At 41.1% G+C, this 12,823-nt stretch overlaps 1 protein-coding gene across 1 annotated transcript; it reads left to right on the top strand.

The window, feature by feature from the left end:
• Positions 1-748: 748 nt before the first annotated feature.
• On the top strand, positions 749-11,662 carry vamp2 (vesicle-associated membrane protein 2). The gene is made up of 5 exons (XM_070982386.1): positions 749-1,313; positions 5,579-5,681; positions 5,879-6,037; positions 6,564-6,615; positions 6,790-11,662. Coding segments are annotated over exons 1-5 (333 nt in total). The 5' UTR covers positions 749-1,311; the 3' UTR covers positions 6,807-11,662.
• Positions 11,663-12,823: the final 1,161 nt, after the last annotated feature.

The raw sequence follows: 12,823 nt of genomic DNA, 5'->3' as shown, positions 1-12,823 counted from the left end.
TCATTTATTCCTGTTACACGTCAGTGAAGCTTTTTCACATGAAATGGGTACAATTATAAAACCTGCTGAGGCCTACTGATGTACAGATCATTGATGAGATCCTGTGGCAGAAGTTTCCACTCTTTTTGGATTCACGGTATGATGAATCGACAAATCTTTACTCATCGGCATTGTCTGTGAAGATCGCAGATTCAAGACTACTGTGAGAAAGGCCACTTAAGAGTAGAATGGAAATTAAATTCACACTAACAAAGAAAAAAGCATTTGCATGCATTTCTTTATTGGCTTAGCTGAAAAGATGCTGTTTGGGGCCATAATACACTTTAAAAATTCTGCTTTATTTGGTGCAAAAAAATGAAATAAAGTAAAAATATCAGCATGACTCATCTAATTAGAACCAAAATGTTCAATGTCCAATCCACTGGTTACTTTGAAATGTCTCATAGATTTTGTTTTTACTGAATTTGGGAAGCTAGAAGTCAATAGGAAGGGTCTCCGGGGCCTAGAGGGCCAGGCTGGAGGACATGAGCCTGAACAGACTCACATTAATTATGTAAGATTCATACTATTGACAGTACCATACTGAATGTAGAGCATCCTGAAGTCATACTGAAACCCACTTCTTCAAAGCAAATGTTGGTAAAACGCTTTCAGGTAGGTTTCCTCTCCACTCCATCCCTCTACATATTTACTAAATGATAACCAGGCACCTATGCGAAGCTCGCCACACCCCCTTTCGTGGAACGCCATTTTGTTGACACACAGACGTGCCATCAAAATAAGCTCTTTTAGAGGGGCTGTAACGCCGTGCTTGACCCTGACATGTAATGCGTGGGAATTAAATATGCTCAGAGTGCCAATAACAGCGTCCCCAGATAAAAACAGCGCCGTCTCAGCCATTAAAACGGTGTGTTTGAAGCGTCCGGCCACCCATTTCAACATGAAACTCGCCGCGATTGACGTCACCGAGCCGTCTTTGTCCACCTAATCCAGGCGGCTGTTTATTACACCTTCATTACCGCACGGACTCCGACAGCGCCCGGCACTAGTATTAGCCTGCAGGTGCCGCATCATTGTAGAAGTAGGACGAAGGAAAAGAGGTTTTGTAGCGAGGGGACACATCTCAGTGGCAGAGACAAGCCACAGTTCCGCCTAAATAGGCAGGGAAACGCCACAATAACCAACCAAAGGGTGCCAGAGGGTAGAGAGGAGCGCAGAAGGCAATCCACATCCATCTGCCAGCCACTTAGTACGCGCTAACATTTCCAGCCCGGATTTCAGCACAGCTGTCTAGCCAATACTACCAGGAAAATGTAAGTACAACATCGTTTTAAAGCTGTTTTTTTTTTTTTTATTTAATCCTGTATTATTAATGAATTCCAGTTTCGTCCTCACGACTGATGTTGGCAGGCTATTTGGGATTTGTGTGGTCTGAAGGGTCGCTTGTGTATCTTTGCCTTCAAATACTGAGGTTATTTCACTGCTGTCACGTTCATCGATATACCACTGCTACATATTGCCTGTTGGATTGAATTTTACAGCTGTTTTTCGCTGATAATATGACCCAAACGTAAATGTAGAGGCTAACGCGTCGGCCTAACCTTGGAACAGACGGAGGCATCGGGTTTATCTTGTTATTAGACACATAATTAGGCTTATTTTTGCCATTACACGATGAACGAGCTTCGTGTCCATCGCGTGCTTCTTTTATTTAATCGTCTCGTGCGTTTCACTGGAGCCAGCACGCACGCATTTTCTTTTCCAGTTTGGACTGGTTTGATTTGAAAAGGACACCGTCTGCGCGAGCAGCCACAGGCTCATTAAAAGCACATTAAAGAAAACCTCATGCACAATAAAAGCTTTTCGTCCTTCCTGAACATTTGCCAGGCCTTCATTTTGGTGTCGCTGAAGCGCAGGTGACGACCAGGCTAATTCTAGAAACAGCAAGGGCACGACGGTGAACGTCTAAAGCGTCGACATTATTCGACGAATACTCTACAGACCTTCTTATAGACGATGATATTATTAGCTCTGAAGTAGGCTTAGGCCTAGTTTACGTGATATTTGCAACCTACAGCGGGGGGTGGGGATAGCCTAGCCTCCTACTGTGTGTCGTCGATTGTCGTGCGAGGGCGGACAGCTATATATCTCACTATATTTCAGGCTGTTTGCGTCTTTGTGGCCAAACTAAGCTTGTAAAATGTCTCCTCTACTGTCTTACTTCTTCCTTTCTGGTTTCGACTGCACATGAAGCAAACATATAAAGGGTATGGAGGATTGTTGTTGAAATAGCCACTGAACACTGAACTGTGGCAACACGTTTGCTAACACCCCCTCTGTGGGCTTTAAGTTTCATTAAATGTTGCTAGAAATGTCCACCCAGGTGCCCGAGGAGCCTCCACGCCCTCTGTGTGGTAGGCTTTTGGTGTATTTACAGGCCCGTCGTGCCCGTCGTGAAACGTGATATCTTCCAGGACTTCATGTCGGCCTACTGTGCTGTGTACACGGTCAGAAACGAAAGAAACCAGTGGCGAGGGTTCGGTTCCAGTTCAGTGACAGCGCGCAGACTGGGATGCTGAGGCTGGGATCACCTCGGCTGCTGCGGCGCTGTCCAGTGCTGAAATGTCGCTCTCCAGTGCTCGAAGTCAGACAGCATGCTTCTTCATGACTGAGCAAACAAACAGGAATCCATTCTTTTCCCTCAGTGGTTTAAATCAAATGTAAAATGATGGGATGATATTCTGTCTGGTGCAGAAGGTGTAAGATACGTGTTTAAATTATTCTGCATTTCATCAGGGGCCCCTGAAAACCTTGCACATCGTCCCTCAGTGTTGCTCCAGCACTCTTTGGAGACCACAGGGCGAGACTATTTTTATAAGATCTGTCTTGAAGGAGGTTTTAATATATTTAGCTTTCACACCAAATCTGAAAGCAGTGCATTGTAGGGAGAGGAATGTGATACTTTACCAAACCAGGATGTTAGCTTAGGTTAGGTTAGGTTAGGTTAGCTCCCTTTTTGCATGGTTTACATGTTTATATTTCTGTTCTGTTGTTTTCTGGCATTATCCTCAGGAAATGGGTTGAAACTCTACCTCCACACACAAATTCATCAGCAGGGAGAGGCAGTTTTTGCCAAAAGGATGACATTTAGGGCCCTTTTTTTGTGATCTTGAGACAGGTGACATAGGTTCACCAGGTTACATTTACCACCAGTACCTGTTGAAATGCACTCTATCAGTAAATAGGATATGACTGTCCCAAGTGCCACAATCAATGGGGCGTTCAGAAACCTAATTCAGTTTTTAATTTTCAATTAAAAGTGAAGATTGTGCACCAAAATGGCACTGATCAGACACAGTTGCCCACCTGGGTGTGGAGCTTCCAGTTTGTTGCTTCATCAAACACAGTGGGCGGTGTTCACAGAACGTGGAAGCTGGTGAGAAATCTTGTCACTGCTCTCACAACTCTTCCTGGTTGGTTGGGGTGCCAGTTCAGAGGTGATGATAGCGTGAACCTCTGCGCACATTACAGCCTTGTGGTGGTACTCGTTGCCGGCAGGTGAAAAGAAACCTACAGTTATTACATAGATGTTGTCTAGTTTAATGTTCAGCAGTGAATGTGCACAATTCTTTATCAGATCCTTACACTTGTTTAAGACATAGAAATAATTACAGATATCACAGGTAGCCTTGAGTGTTATATATCAGCCAGTTTCTGTTCTGGCTGGTTAGCAGCTGATAGGGACCACCAGCACCATGAGGCCAACTATTCAAAAGGATTTGTTGTTGCTAGAGGATTAGTCATGTGTGAGCGTGTAAAGGTGACCTTTATACAGAGTTTTGTCTCACACTGGTAGTGTAGCTTAGTTCTAACTAAGGTATATTCATCAGAACATCCTGCAGCCTTAGCTTTATCATAAAGTACAAATCTACAGTTTCACTTAACGATTTTATTACATTATTTGGATTGGTAGCAATAGAGCATGATAAAATATCATACAAATAGTCATACTGTTTTTGTATTTGCTTTGTCCATTCTGTATTTCAGACATGAAATTTAGCTGTAGTAGAGCCTGTATTTTAAATTAGACTTTGTTGCCCCTGATTTCCCTTGTGGGGAATAACAGATACAGAATGAAACAAATTGCCTGGAAATATGTCAAAAATGTCCTTAGAAACAGCAGGTTTAGGAATGATCATGAATAGAAATCTACTGATATCCACTGATTTTTCAGCACCTTTGTTTGTTTAAATGAAACCTGTGTACTAATAATAATGCATATTTGTTGAATCAGATGATTCTGGAAATTCTGCCAATTCTGTTTGTTTTTTTAGGTAGTGGCTCAACTGTTACATGACACTCTGTAAATATTAAAGTATTCATAAATGACTGTATATATTATTTAGATTTATGGTTTATTTGTTTCTCCTGCTGCAAAGAGTGGAGGCACAAGTCCTGTCTGTCACTGAGGTCATTATTGGTGCATAGTGCATCCGAAAGGAGAGGTCTATGTAGGTCACAATACAACATGACATGACAAATCTTCTTGACTTTTGCAAAGCCTGCAGTCATTGATTCTTTTTGTGATGCAAGATGATTATCTTGACTAAGAACTGAAGTTGTTCATTTTGTGACACATTAAATCTTCCAATTCCTGGAAAACAGATCTGATTCTAACTTAAACGGCCTCATACAGTATGAATGTCAGCACTTCACATCCTCTTGATAAACAGCAAAGTACCAGTAGTGACTCCATTGCATTGCCATTGTCTTTTAGCTCCCAACACTGTTCAGTCCACAGCAAAACTCCGCGCTCTGTGAGCAAATATACCAGCATCTGAGGGAAATAACAATAACAAATGCTTCCCCAAATGAGCATATTTATGAGCACAACAAATTAAATATTTGTCCTTTTGCTGAGCCATCTTTCCTGTTGTTGTCACTAATTAACTTTTTTCCAAGACAACAGAATATGACACGTAATTTGAGCTGCAATGATTAATCAGTTAATTGTCAATTATTTGTATTATTTACTGATTCATTGCCAACTATTCTGATAATTGATTATTTGGTTGAAGAACTTTTAAAAGCTGATTCCATCTTCTTACATGTGAATGTTCTCTGGTTTCTTCACTCCTCTGTGACAGTAAACGGAGTATCTTTGGGTTGTGGATGAAATAAAGCAAAACATGCAACATCGTTGTCTTGGGCTTTGGGAGACACAGATGGACATTTTTCATCATTTTCTGAGATTTTATCGACCAAACAACAACAACAACTACCAAGAAAGTAATAAACAGATTAATCAATGAAAATAATCATTAGTTCCGTATAAAATACGGTTAATCCTGCTTTGGAGAACTTTTGCCTCCCCCTTCTGGCAGTGAGGGTAATCACACAAACACTGTTGACCCCTGCTTAAGACGACATAGGCGCTGCCATACTTTCAGTAGCTGTAGCCTACTCCTTTGATGTGGTTGCTCACCCTTCAGCTCTGGCAAACTATTGTATTTTCAAAGCTTTTCTTGGTTTGTATGTTTTATATAACCTCTGAATATTTGTATTTTTTAATCATTAGGTCTGCCCCAGCCGCTGGAGCCCCTGCTGCAGAGGGAGGGAATCAACCTCCCAACCTCACCAGCAACCGTCGTCTGCAGCAGACGCAGGCACAGGTGGACGAGGTGAGTGCTCACCTCACTGCAAACATGTTGTAAGGCTCGGATGTAGACATCTCCGGTTTCAACATTGTTCATTGGTCACTCATTGGTGACTCTCTATGCTTGCTCACATGCTAGTTCAGCCCCATCCTGTCGGACCCTCACCCTCATTCTGTCTTAATAGCTGATTACACTACATTGCTTTGTGTGTCTTTCCCCAGGTGGTGGATATCATGCGTGTGAACGTGGATAAGGTTCTGGAGCGTGATCAGAAGCTGTCAGAACTGGACGATAGGGCTGATGCCCTGCAGGCTGGAGCCTCTCAGTTTGAGACCAGCGCTGCAAAACTGAAGAATAAATACTGGTGGAAGAATGCCAAGGTGAGGACAGGCAGACGTGCACATCACTTAGATAGCAAATATGTGTGTGTAAAGGCTGCCTTAAACTATCCTGTGTACAGACAGATGAAAAAAATAATGAGGGATACCTCTAGGAATGTCAATTTCTGCTAAGGGCTTTCTGGGACATCAATATCACTATGTCATTGGTTGTTTTAGGGTATAAATTCAACACATACTATCTAAATCATCATTGGATTACACAACAGCATGTCATTTTAGGAGTCATTGTGCTGCTCATGACGTTCATGCTGTACAGTAGTGTTAAAAAAAATCAGAGGCTGCTGGACTTTGAGGTCTTTGAGGTTAATTTAGCCGGGGATTACAGGACAGTTGAGAAATTCATTATACGTCAGCATGAATAATAATTGAGAAAAGGACAGGTGAAACTTTGTGTGCGCTTCAGGGCATTTGTTCTGTGTTAACACAAAAGTGTGATCAAACTGAAATAAAGTGACACATTTCACTGCTTCTCTAATGACTTTTTCTGCAAATCCACTGACCACAGATGATGATTATCCTGGGTGTGATATGCGTGATTGTCCTCATCGTCATTATTGGTAAGAATCCTCAGAACTTTTCTTACACAGATTTGTCATTGTTATCTCAACCGATATTATATTCATTTGAAGAAATCTAGGAAGGCTGTTGACAAAAGTTTTATGCTGATACATTACTGTATCATTATGAATTAAACTCCATCACATTTACTTTTCCTGTCTTTCTTCCCACAGTGTACTTCAGCACCTAAGAAGAGTTGCTCCTACCCCAGTCTAATCCCAGTTTCCTTGCTACAGAAAAAAACCCTCAAATCGATTTCAAATTTAACCATGAGAAAATAATTGATTCTATATATCTATCCGATTAGCTTCGATATAACACCCCTAAACCCTTCAGGGCCCCATGGCTCCCCCACTTCCACCACCTTGCCTCTGGACCCCTGTCAATATTTGTCCTGTGAGTGTGTGGCCCTGTCTCCTTTCTGGGTACTCTTGGCTTTTCTAACCCGCCATACTGAGAACCAAACACTTGTGACGGTGCAACAACAGAAAAGGAAACAACGATTGGCGATAATTGTTACATAACTGATATATATAGTTCTTTGTAGAGTTTTATTCTGATATATACTGTTTTGTAGGTGTGTGTGCGTGTGTGTGTGCATTTTGTATTTTTTAATTTTTGTATTAATTTTACGTATGCTTCAGCGTTAACTACTGCCTATTAATCAAAGTGTGTATCTTGCATGTTATCATCATCCGTCTGTCCCCTGCTTACTCTCTCCTTTCGGTGTGTTTTTGCACAGTGGCGTTAGCCTCCATCTAACCAATGGATTACCAGTTGATTTTCAAGTCCATCTGTGTTACTCGTGTCCACTCAGACTGTCCAAAACAAGCCAGAGATCTAAAACTTTCACTGAAAAAAAAAAAAAAATATATATATCGTCAAGTTACAAAAGTTTGAGTGACTACATCGACAAAACTGCCCATGAAAATACTCTTATTTCAGCTCCAGATTTCTGTAACTTGATGGCGTCAAAAACTTAGCTTCTTTGCTGGCTTTCTGAGAGAGTTAATGCTCACTGATATTGATCAAACATACAGAATAATGCATGACTTGTTAAACTTATCCCTCGTAATCATCATTTCCAGTCTTTTCCATCTGAGTGTCATTTCTCTTTCTCCCCCCGCAAACTTTCATCTGGAATGTCTTTAAACGTCCCAGCCCTCTTCTGTCTCTCAGCATGCTTGAACACCTCAGTTTCTTCTGATAATTTCAATACTGCCATAGTACAGTTGGACCAATGTCTGTAGATGTTTCTTTTTTTATTTAAATATTACGTAGTGTCTTATTTCGAAAACATTCCTTCATTGCAGTCTAGTGCAAATGGTCTTACCGTAGCACATGTAAGTGTAAGTATCTTTAAAAAAAATACATGCAATGAAACTTGTGTCTAAAACGTCAGTCATAAAAACTATAGGAGAAAATAGTTAATAGCTGTAAGGGTAAGTTTTGGATGGACAGGATTAGACTCTCAGTCTGTCCAAATTCTTTTCTTTTGTAATCTTAAAGATGTTATCCTAACATTACACTTACAGTATACTGTGGAGATGTCATTAATGTCAAACTGTGGATATGGGCTTGCAAAACAATCCTTATACCAGGTGATAAAATAGGGCCGTCGCATACATTTGACAATTGATCCATTTCCATAAAGCAAAGGTTAATTCTCTCCGGCCCGTTACCTACATGGTCACTGAAAAGCCTTAGTCTTCAGTCACCTCTGCCAGTTACTGTGGAATATTTCCAGTCAAACACACCCTCACACTTGGTGTAGGGGGAGTGGCTGACTGCAGAGAAGAAATCTGTTTAAAATGCACAAACAACCTTGTTTTTGATGGCGCTGTCTGGCTGGTCAATAGCCTGGCCAACGGAGATCCTCGTGCAGCAAAACCTCTCGACGTGAAGAGCACATACTAAAAGAGACAATTCAGCCTTACTTTGCAAATCCTGGAACAGGGACGGAGGCTAATGAGGAAAAAGTCAAATTCACACTTGAGTTTTAGTTCAGCAACTTTGGGGGAAGGCTCAGAAATTTACAGTCAGAGGTTCGCAACAAGAGACGTGTGAAGCAGTTGTTCCAAAACGACAAGCACTCCTTTGAGGAGTGTTTTGCCAGCGCAGTGGTTCTGTCTCAGTGTTTCTCCCTATAGTTAAGGCCTTTTTCTTTTTTAAATATAATAGATTCTATTTTTTATTATAGTATATTTTTGTGTGAAACAGACAGGTAAAGAGGAAGTGTGCAATCAGTACTGTTTGCTGCCAACAGCGGTGAGCTCCTCTTTACCTCCGTCTGCTGTGTTTTTTGTAATTCAGCTCTGTGCGTTATACACTGCCAAGCAACAAGGGAGAGGCTTCTGTTGTTATTTCTTTCATCGGTGCCCTCGCTGGTTTGGTCTTAAACAATTCTTTTACATTGTCTCGGCGTCCACTCCTGTGCATACTACCCTTTGGGCTACGCTATGAGCAGGAGAGCAGGGCAACATGATGCACCTGTTTTTTAATGCTCTGTCCAACTAAGGCCTTGTACACATGAGATGACATAAGCCTCAAATTCCTTGAAACTGCAAATGGCATTTTTGATCGTGGTAAATCTAAACTTAAATCATTGGAGTCCAGTCAGTCAGTCAAATTTCTTTGAAGTAACTCAGATTGTGCTGCACTGCCATTGTTAACAATCCTAAAATGTCTAAATTTATCTTTACAGTTGGCTTAAGTCACTGCAAAGAATTAAGAGACCATGAAAACACATACAGCATGTCAAACCAAGTGTGTGTAAAGCCTTAGTAGCCTTGTCTCTTTTAAACATGACTTCCTCACCAGCTGAGAAGACCAACCTGCCCCCTTTTGCTAAACTTACTGATTCTGAATCCTACAGTGTGTGTGTGTGTGTGTGTGTGTGTGTGTGTGTGTGTGTGTGTGTGTGTGTGTGTGTGTGTGTGTGTGTGTGTGTGTGTGTGTGTGTGTGTGTGTGTGTTAGAATAGCTCTGTCTTGGGAATATCCCCAGTTTATCCCGACAGATTAGGCCGCTTAAATCTCAGAGTGAGGGCACGTTGTTTCCTTGACCACTGAAGTACACAAGCAGAGAGGTTACAGATCTGCCCGCCTGTTCTATTAGCAAGGACCCCAACCCTGACAAACCCACTCCTCCCCTTCCCCTACAAGTTTTCCTTCAAACAGAGCAAAAGTAAACTGCAGAAGATTACCAAAGACCAGATTTCCATGCTTATGCTGCCAATTGCCATCAAAAACAAGTGGAGACAAACAGGTTATCCAAACGATCCCAGTCTGTTTTAAATAGCTTCTACCCTCACCCTACTTATCCATGATGACAGGACCTTTTAATTAGCACACACTATCTACATGGTGTGTCGGTTTGGCTTGTGAGTGTGCCAGTCTAACATATGCAAATTAAACCAAAACATAATGACCGCATGCTTCAAATCTCAAATACAGACTCCTCCACCAGGTGTCTCCAGGTCTGAAGATTCTCTTCAATCGGTAACAAGTTTTTAGACACATGATCCTATAACTAATAATAGCACAACTCTTCTTTTTTTGTGTCTCCATAGTGCTGCCAAGTTCTAACATGAAAAGACATACACTTAACTATAGCTATTAGACATAAACCGAGAAAAACATAAAAAATCTGCATTGTTTGGTGTTGTAATATGGGGGTGTTTTGGGGAGTAGGGGGTCCTATATCCTCAGGTTTAAGGTATTAGCAATTTACCAAAATATATATGAAGACAAAAACTATATTATTAACAGTAAAATTGGGTTTTGGCAATAGAAAATCATTACAGGGTTAAAATGTGGTCCTTTCAGCCACCCTGCAGGAGTTAACCACACAGTGGACTGAAGTGAAATAACACTACTGATTGGGGTAGGACTTCTGTGTGTTCCATTAATCCAACTGTTGTGAGTGCTCAACCAATCTGATCACAATAGTGAAAATGAAGTGAGTGCTCTCTTTTTCTGTTGCTTTATTGTCTGTATGAAAAGAAGTGCGCATATGTTTTAACACCGTGGCACTTTTTCTGTTGTGATTCGTTCGTTTTGGTGGGACGGGAACATGATTCAGTGGAGAATATTGTCTTATGTCAACCTCAAGAATTGTTCAGTGATCTCAACTTACCGCTGTGTTCAGGTCATTTGGGGGGGGGGGGGGGGGGGGGTCCCAAATGCAAGTTGCCAACATGGAAAGTGTGTTCACACCCTCTTCCAGGTTTGGAATATAACTCGTGAACTTGTGATTCAAACTTGGAAGGAAACATCATAAAGAAAGACACCAACAGCAGATCCAATCCTTCAACAAAGCATCATGTAATACTGTGTGTACAGAAGGGGGGGTGCTCCCCCAATGTTTACCCCCAAATGCAATGAATGCAGCGATAGGAGGGAACCTGAGTCTCTGAATGTTCACTGGATGGCTATAAACATACAATATTCTACTTAACATATGTTAACTTGTTTTATTTTTGGACCAAATATTGTGTTTTTCTTTTGCATCAATTTAGTAATAACTCCAGATGTCACTGAATTGTTTGTGTGCAAGCACTGATGGGAAAAGGTAAAGACAATGGGAAGTCAATGGGAAAAAAAGTATTTTTACCTTCAATTGTCCAGAATGATTAGAATGATTCTACAGTTTACATCAGATTGCCGTTTGTATCTACAAGATATATTTTTTGTTTAAATCTGTTTATTTTTGAGGAAAGATTTTAATTTCTCTTTGGGACTGGGGTTGTTGGGATGCAGGCCCATATTGCCCCTGGTCATCTGGCCTTTCAGGAGGGACAGGGCTGGAGGATCATGGGCAATGTGCTCAGTTTTATTTCATCTTTTTCTTTTACTTTGCTTTTATTTATTGATAGATTTATTGTGCTGTCATTTGGTATGGGATTAGGAACTAAGCAAGGTTGACTCAATGTGAAGGAGAGGAGACTGAATGAAAAACTAAAGTACATAAAATAATTGTAGTGTAAATCTATCAATGTCTTATTATATTGATGAACATCATGAAATATATGTATATTGGAAAAACAGTACCTATGACAAGTTGTACTTTTGTGTGTGCTTTATGTGCTTTGTGGGTGTGCAACCATGGGCAGATGCAATTTTGACTGCAGTTCTGGGACCTTATCTGACCTGTATGAATAAGTATAAAATTTATTATCAATACAAAGATAAACCTCTTTCTTTAATGCATTCTAGTTACACGTGTTTCTAAAATACATGGAGACCTGGAGCCGTGAAAGTGCACATTTCAGCATTCATCCAGAGTCGCTTCAGACAGTCGCTGACCTCCACATCCCACCTCACACTAACACACACACATCAAAAACTGCAATTCCCTGTCGAAGAGCAAATGAGGAGTCACGTTAGAGATCACGATAACAATGACACTTAAAGGGACATTATCATATCCAGTTAATGGTGTATTGCACATCACTGTGTGACTGCGCAGATCTTACAGAGAAACATTATTGAACCTCTTGTGTGATTCATGCAGTACAGGTTCTAAGCAGGTTATTAGAGGACCATATCGTAACATTTCATGGACCCACAGTCATGCAAAATGATGGAGCAGTGTCCTGTTTCTTTCCATAGTTTACCACTAGTAATGGTGGTATTAAAATCATGTAGGAATAGTGGGGAAAAGCTGCTGTATCTACATTTTGTTGCGAAGGGAGCCACTAGAGAGTGACTTCCGGCGACTTTTATTTTGAAGGAGTCGATGCAAGTCGCTGAACACACCCCTCTCTGCAGCTCCGCCGCGGACGTTGTAATTTCAAGTTTTCACCTCCAGGTGTCACCATGACAACGAGCTCCAGTGTGGACAGAGGCGTCACTGTCGGTGTACAGAGAGAAAGATGTCAGCTAATTCATCATTAATGTGTATCACATAACGTCTGCATTACAAAACAGAAGTGCGAACATTTGAACATTATTATGAACATTTCAGGCTTGATTAGTTCATCACATTGCTGTGCTGAAGAGGAATACTGAACAGAAAATGCTGCTCTGTGTGGAAATCTGAAGCCTGAATGCTTACTTTTGAGATGGTAGTTTGCAGATCTGTTAGTATTAACCACCACTGCACAGACTGTATACAGTAAGCAGTAAATAGAGATGGAAAATCGTATCTTCATTGCTTTTTACGCGCAAGCTGCAAAAGTATCTCACTGCAAGAACAAGTCCTTTTG

The sequence above is a fragment of the Chaetodon trifascialis genome, chromosome 16 (assembly GCF_039877785.1).
Source record: "Chaetodon trifascialis isolate fChaTrf1 chromosome 16, fChaTrf1.hap1, whole genome shotgun sequence".
Classification (NCBI taxonomy): Eukaryota; Metazoa; Chordata; class Actinopteri; order Chaetodontiformes; family Chaetodontidae; genus Chaetodon; species Chaetodon trifascialis.
This window is presented reverse-complemented; position numbering and strand designations above follow the sequence as displayed.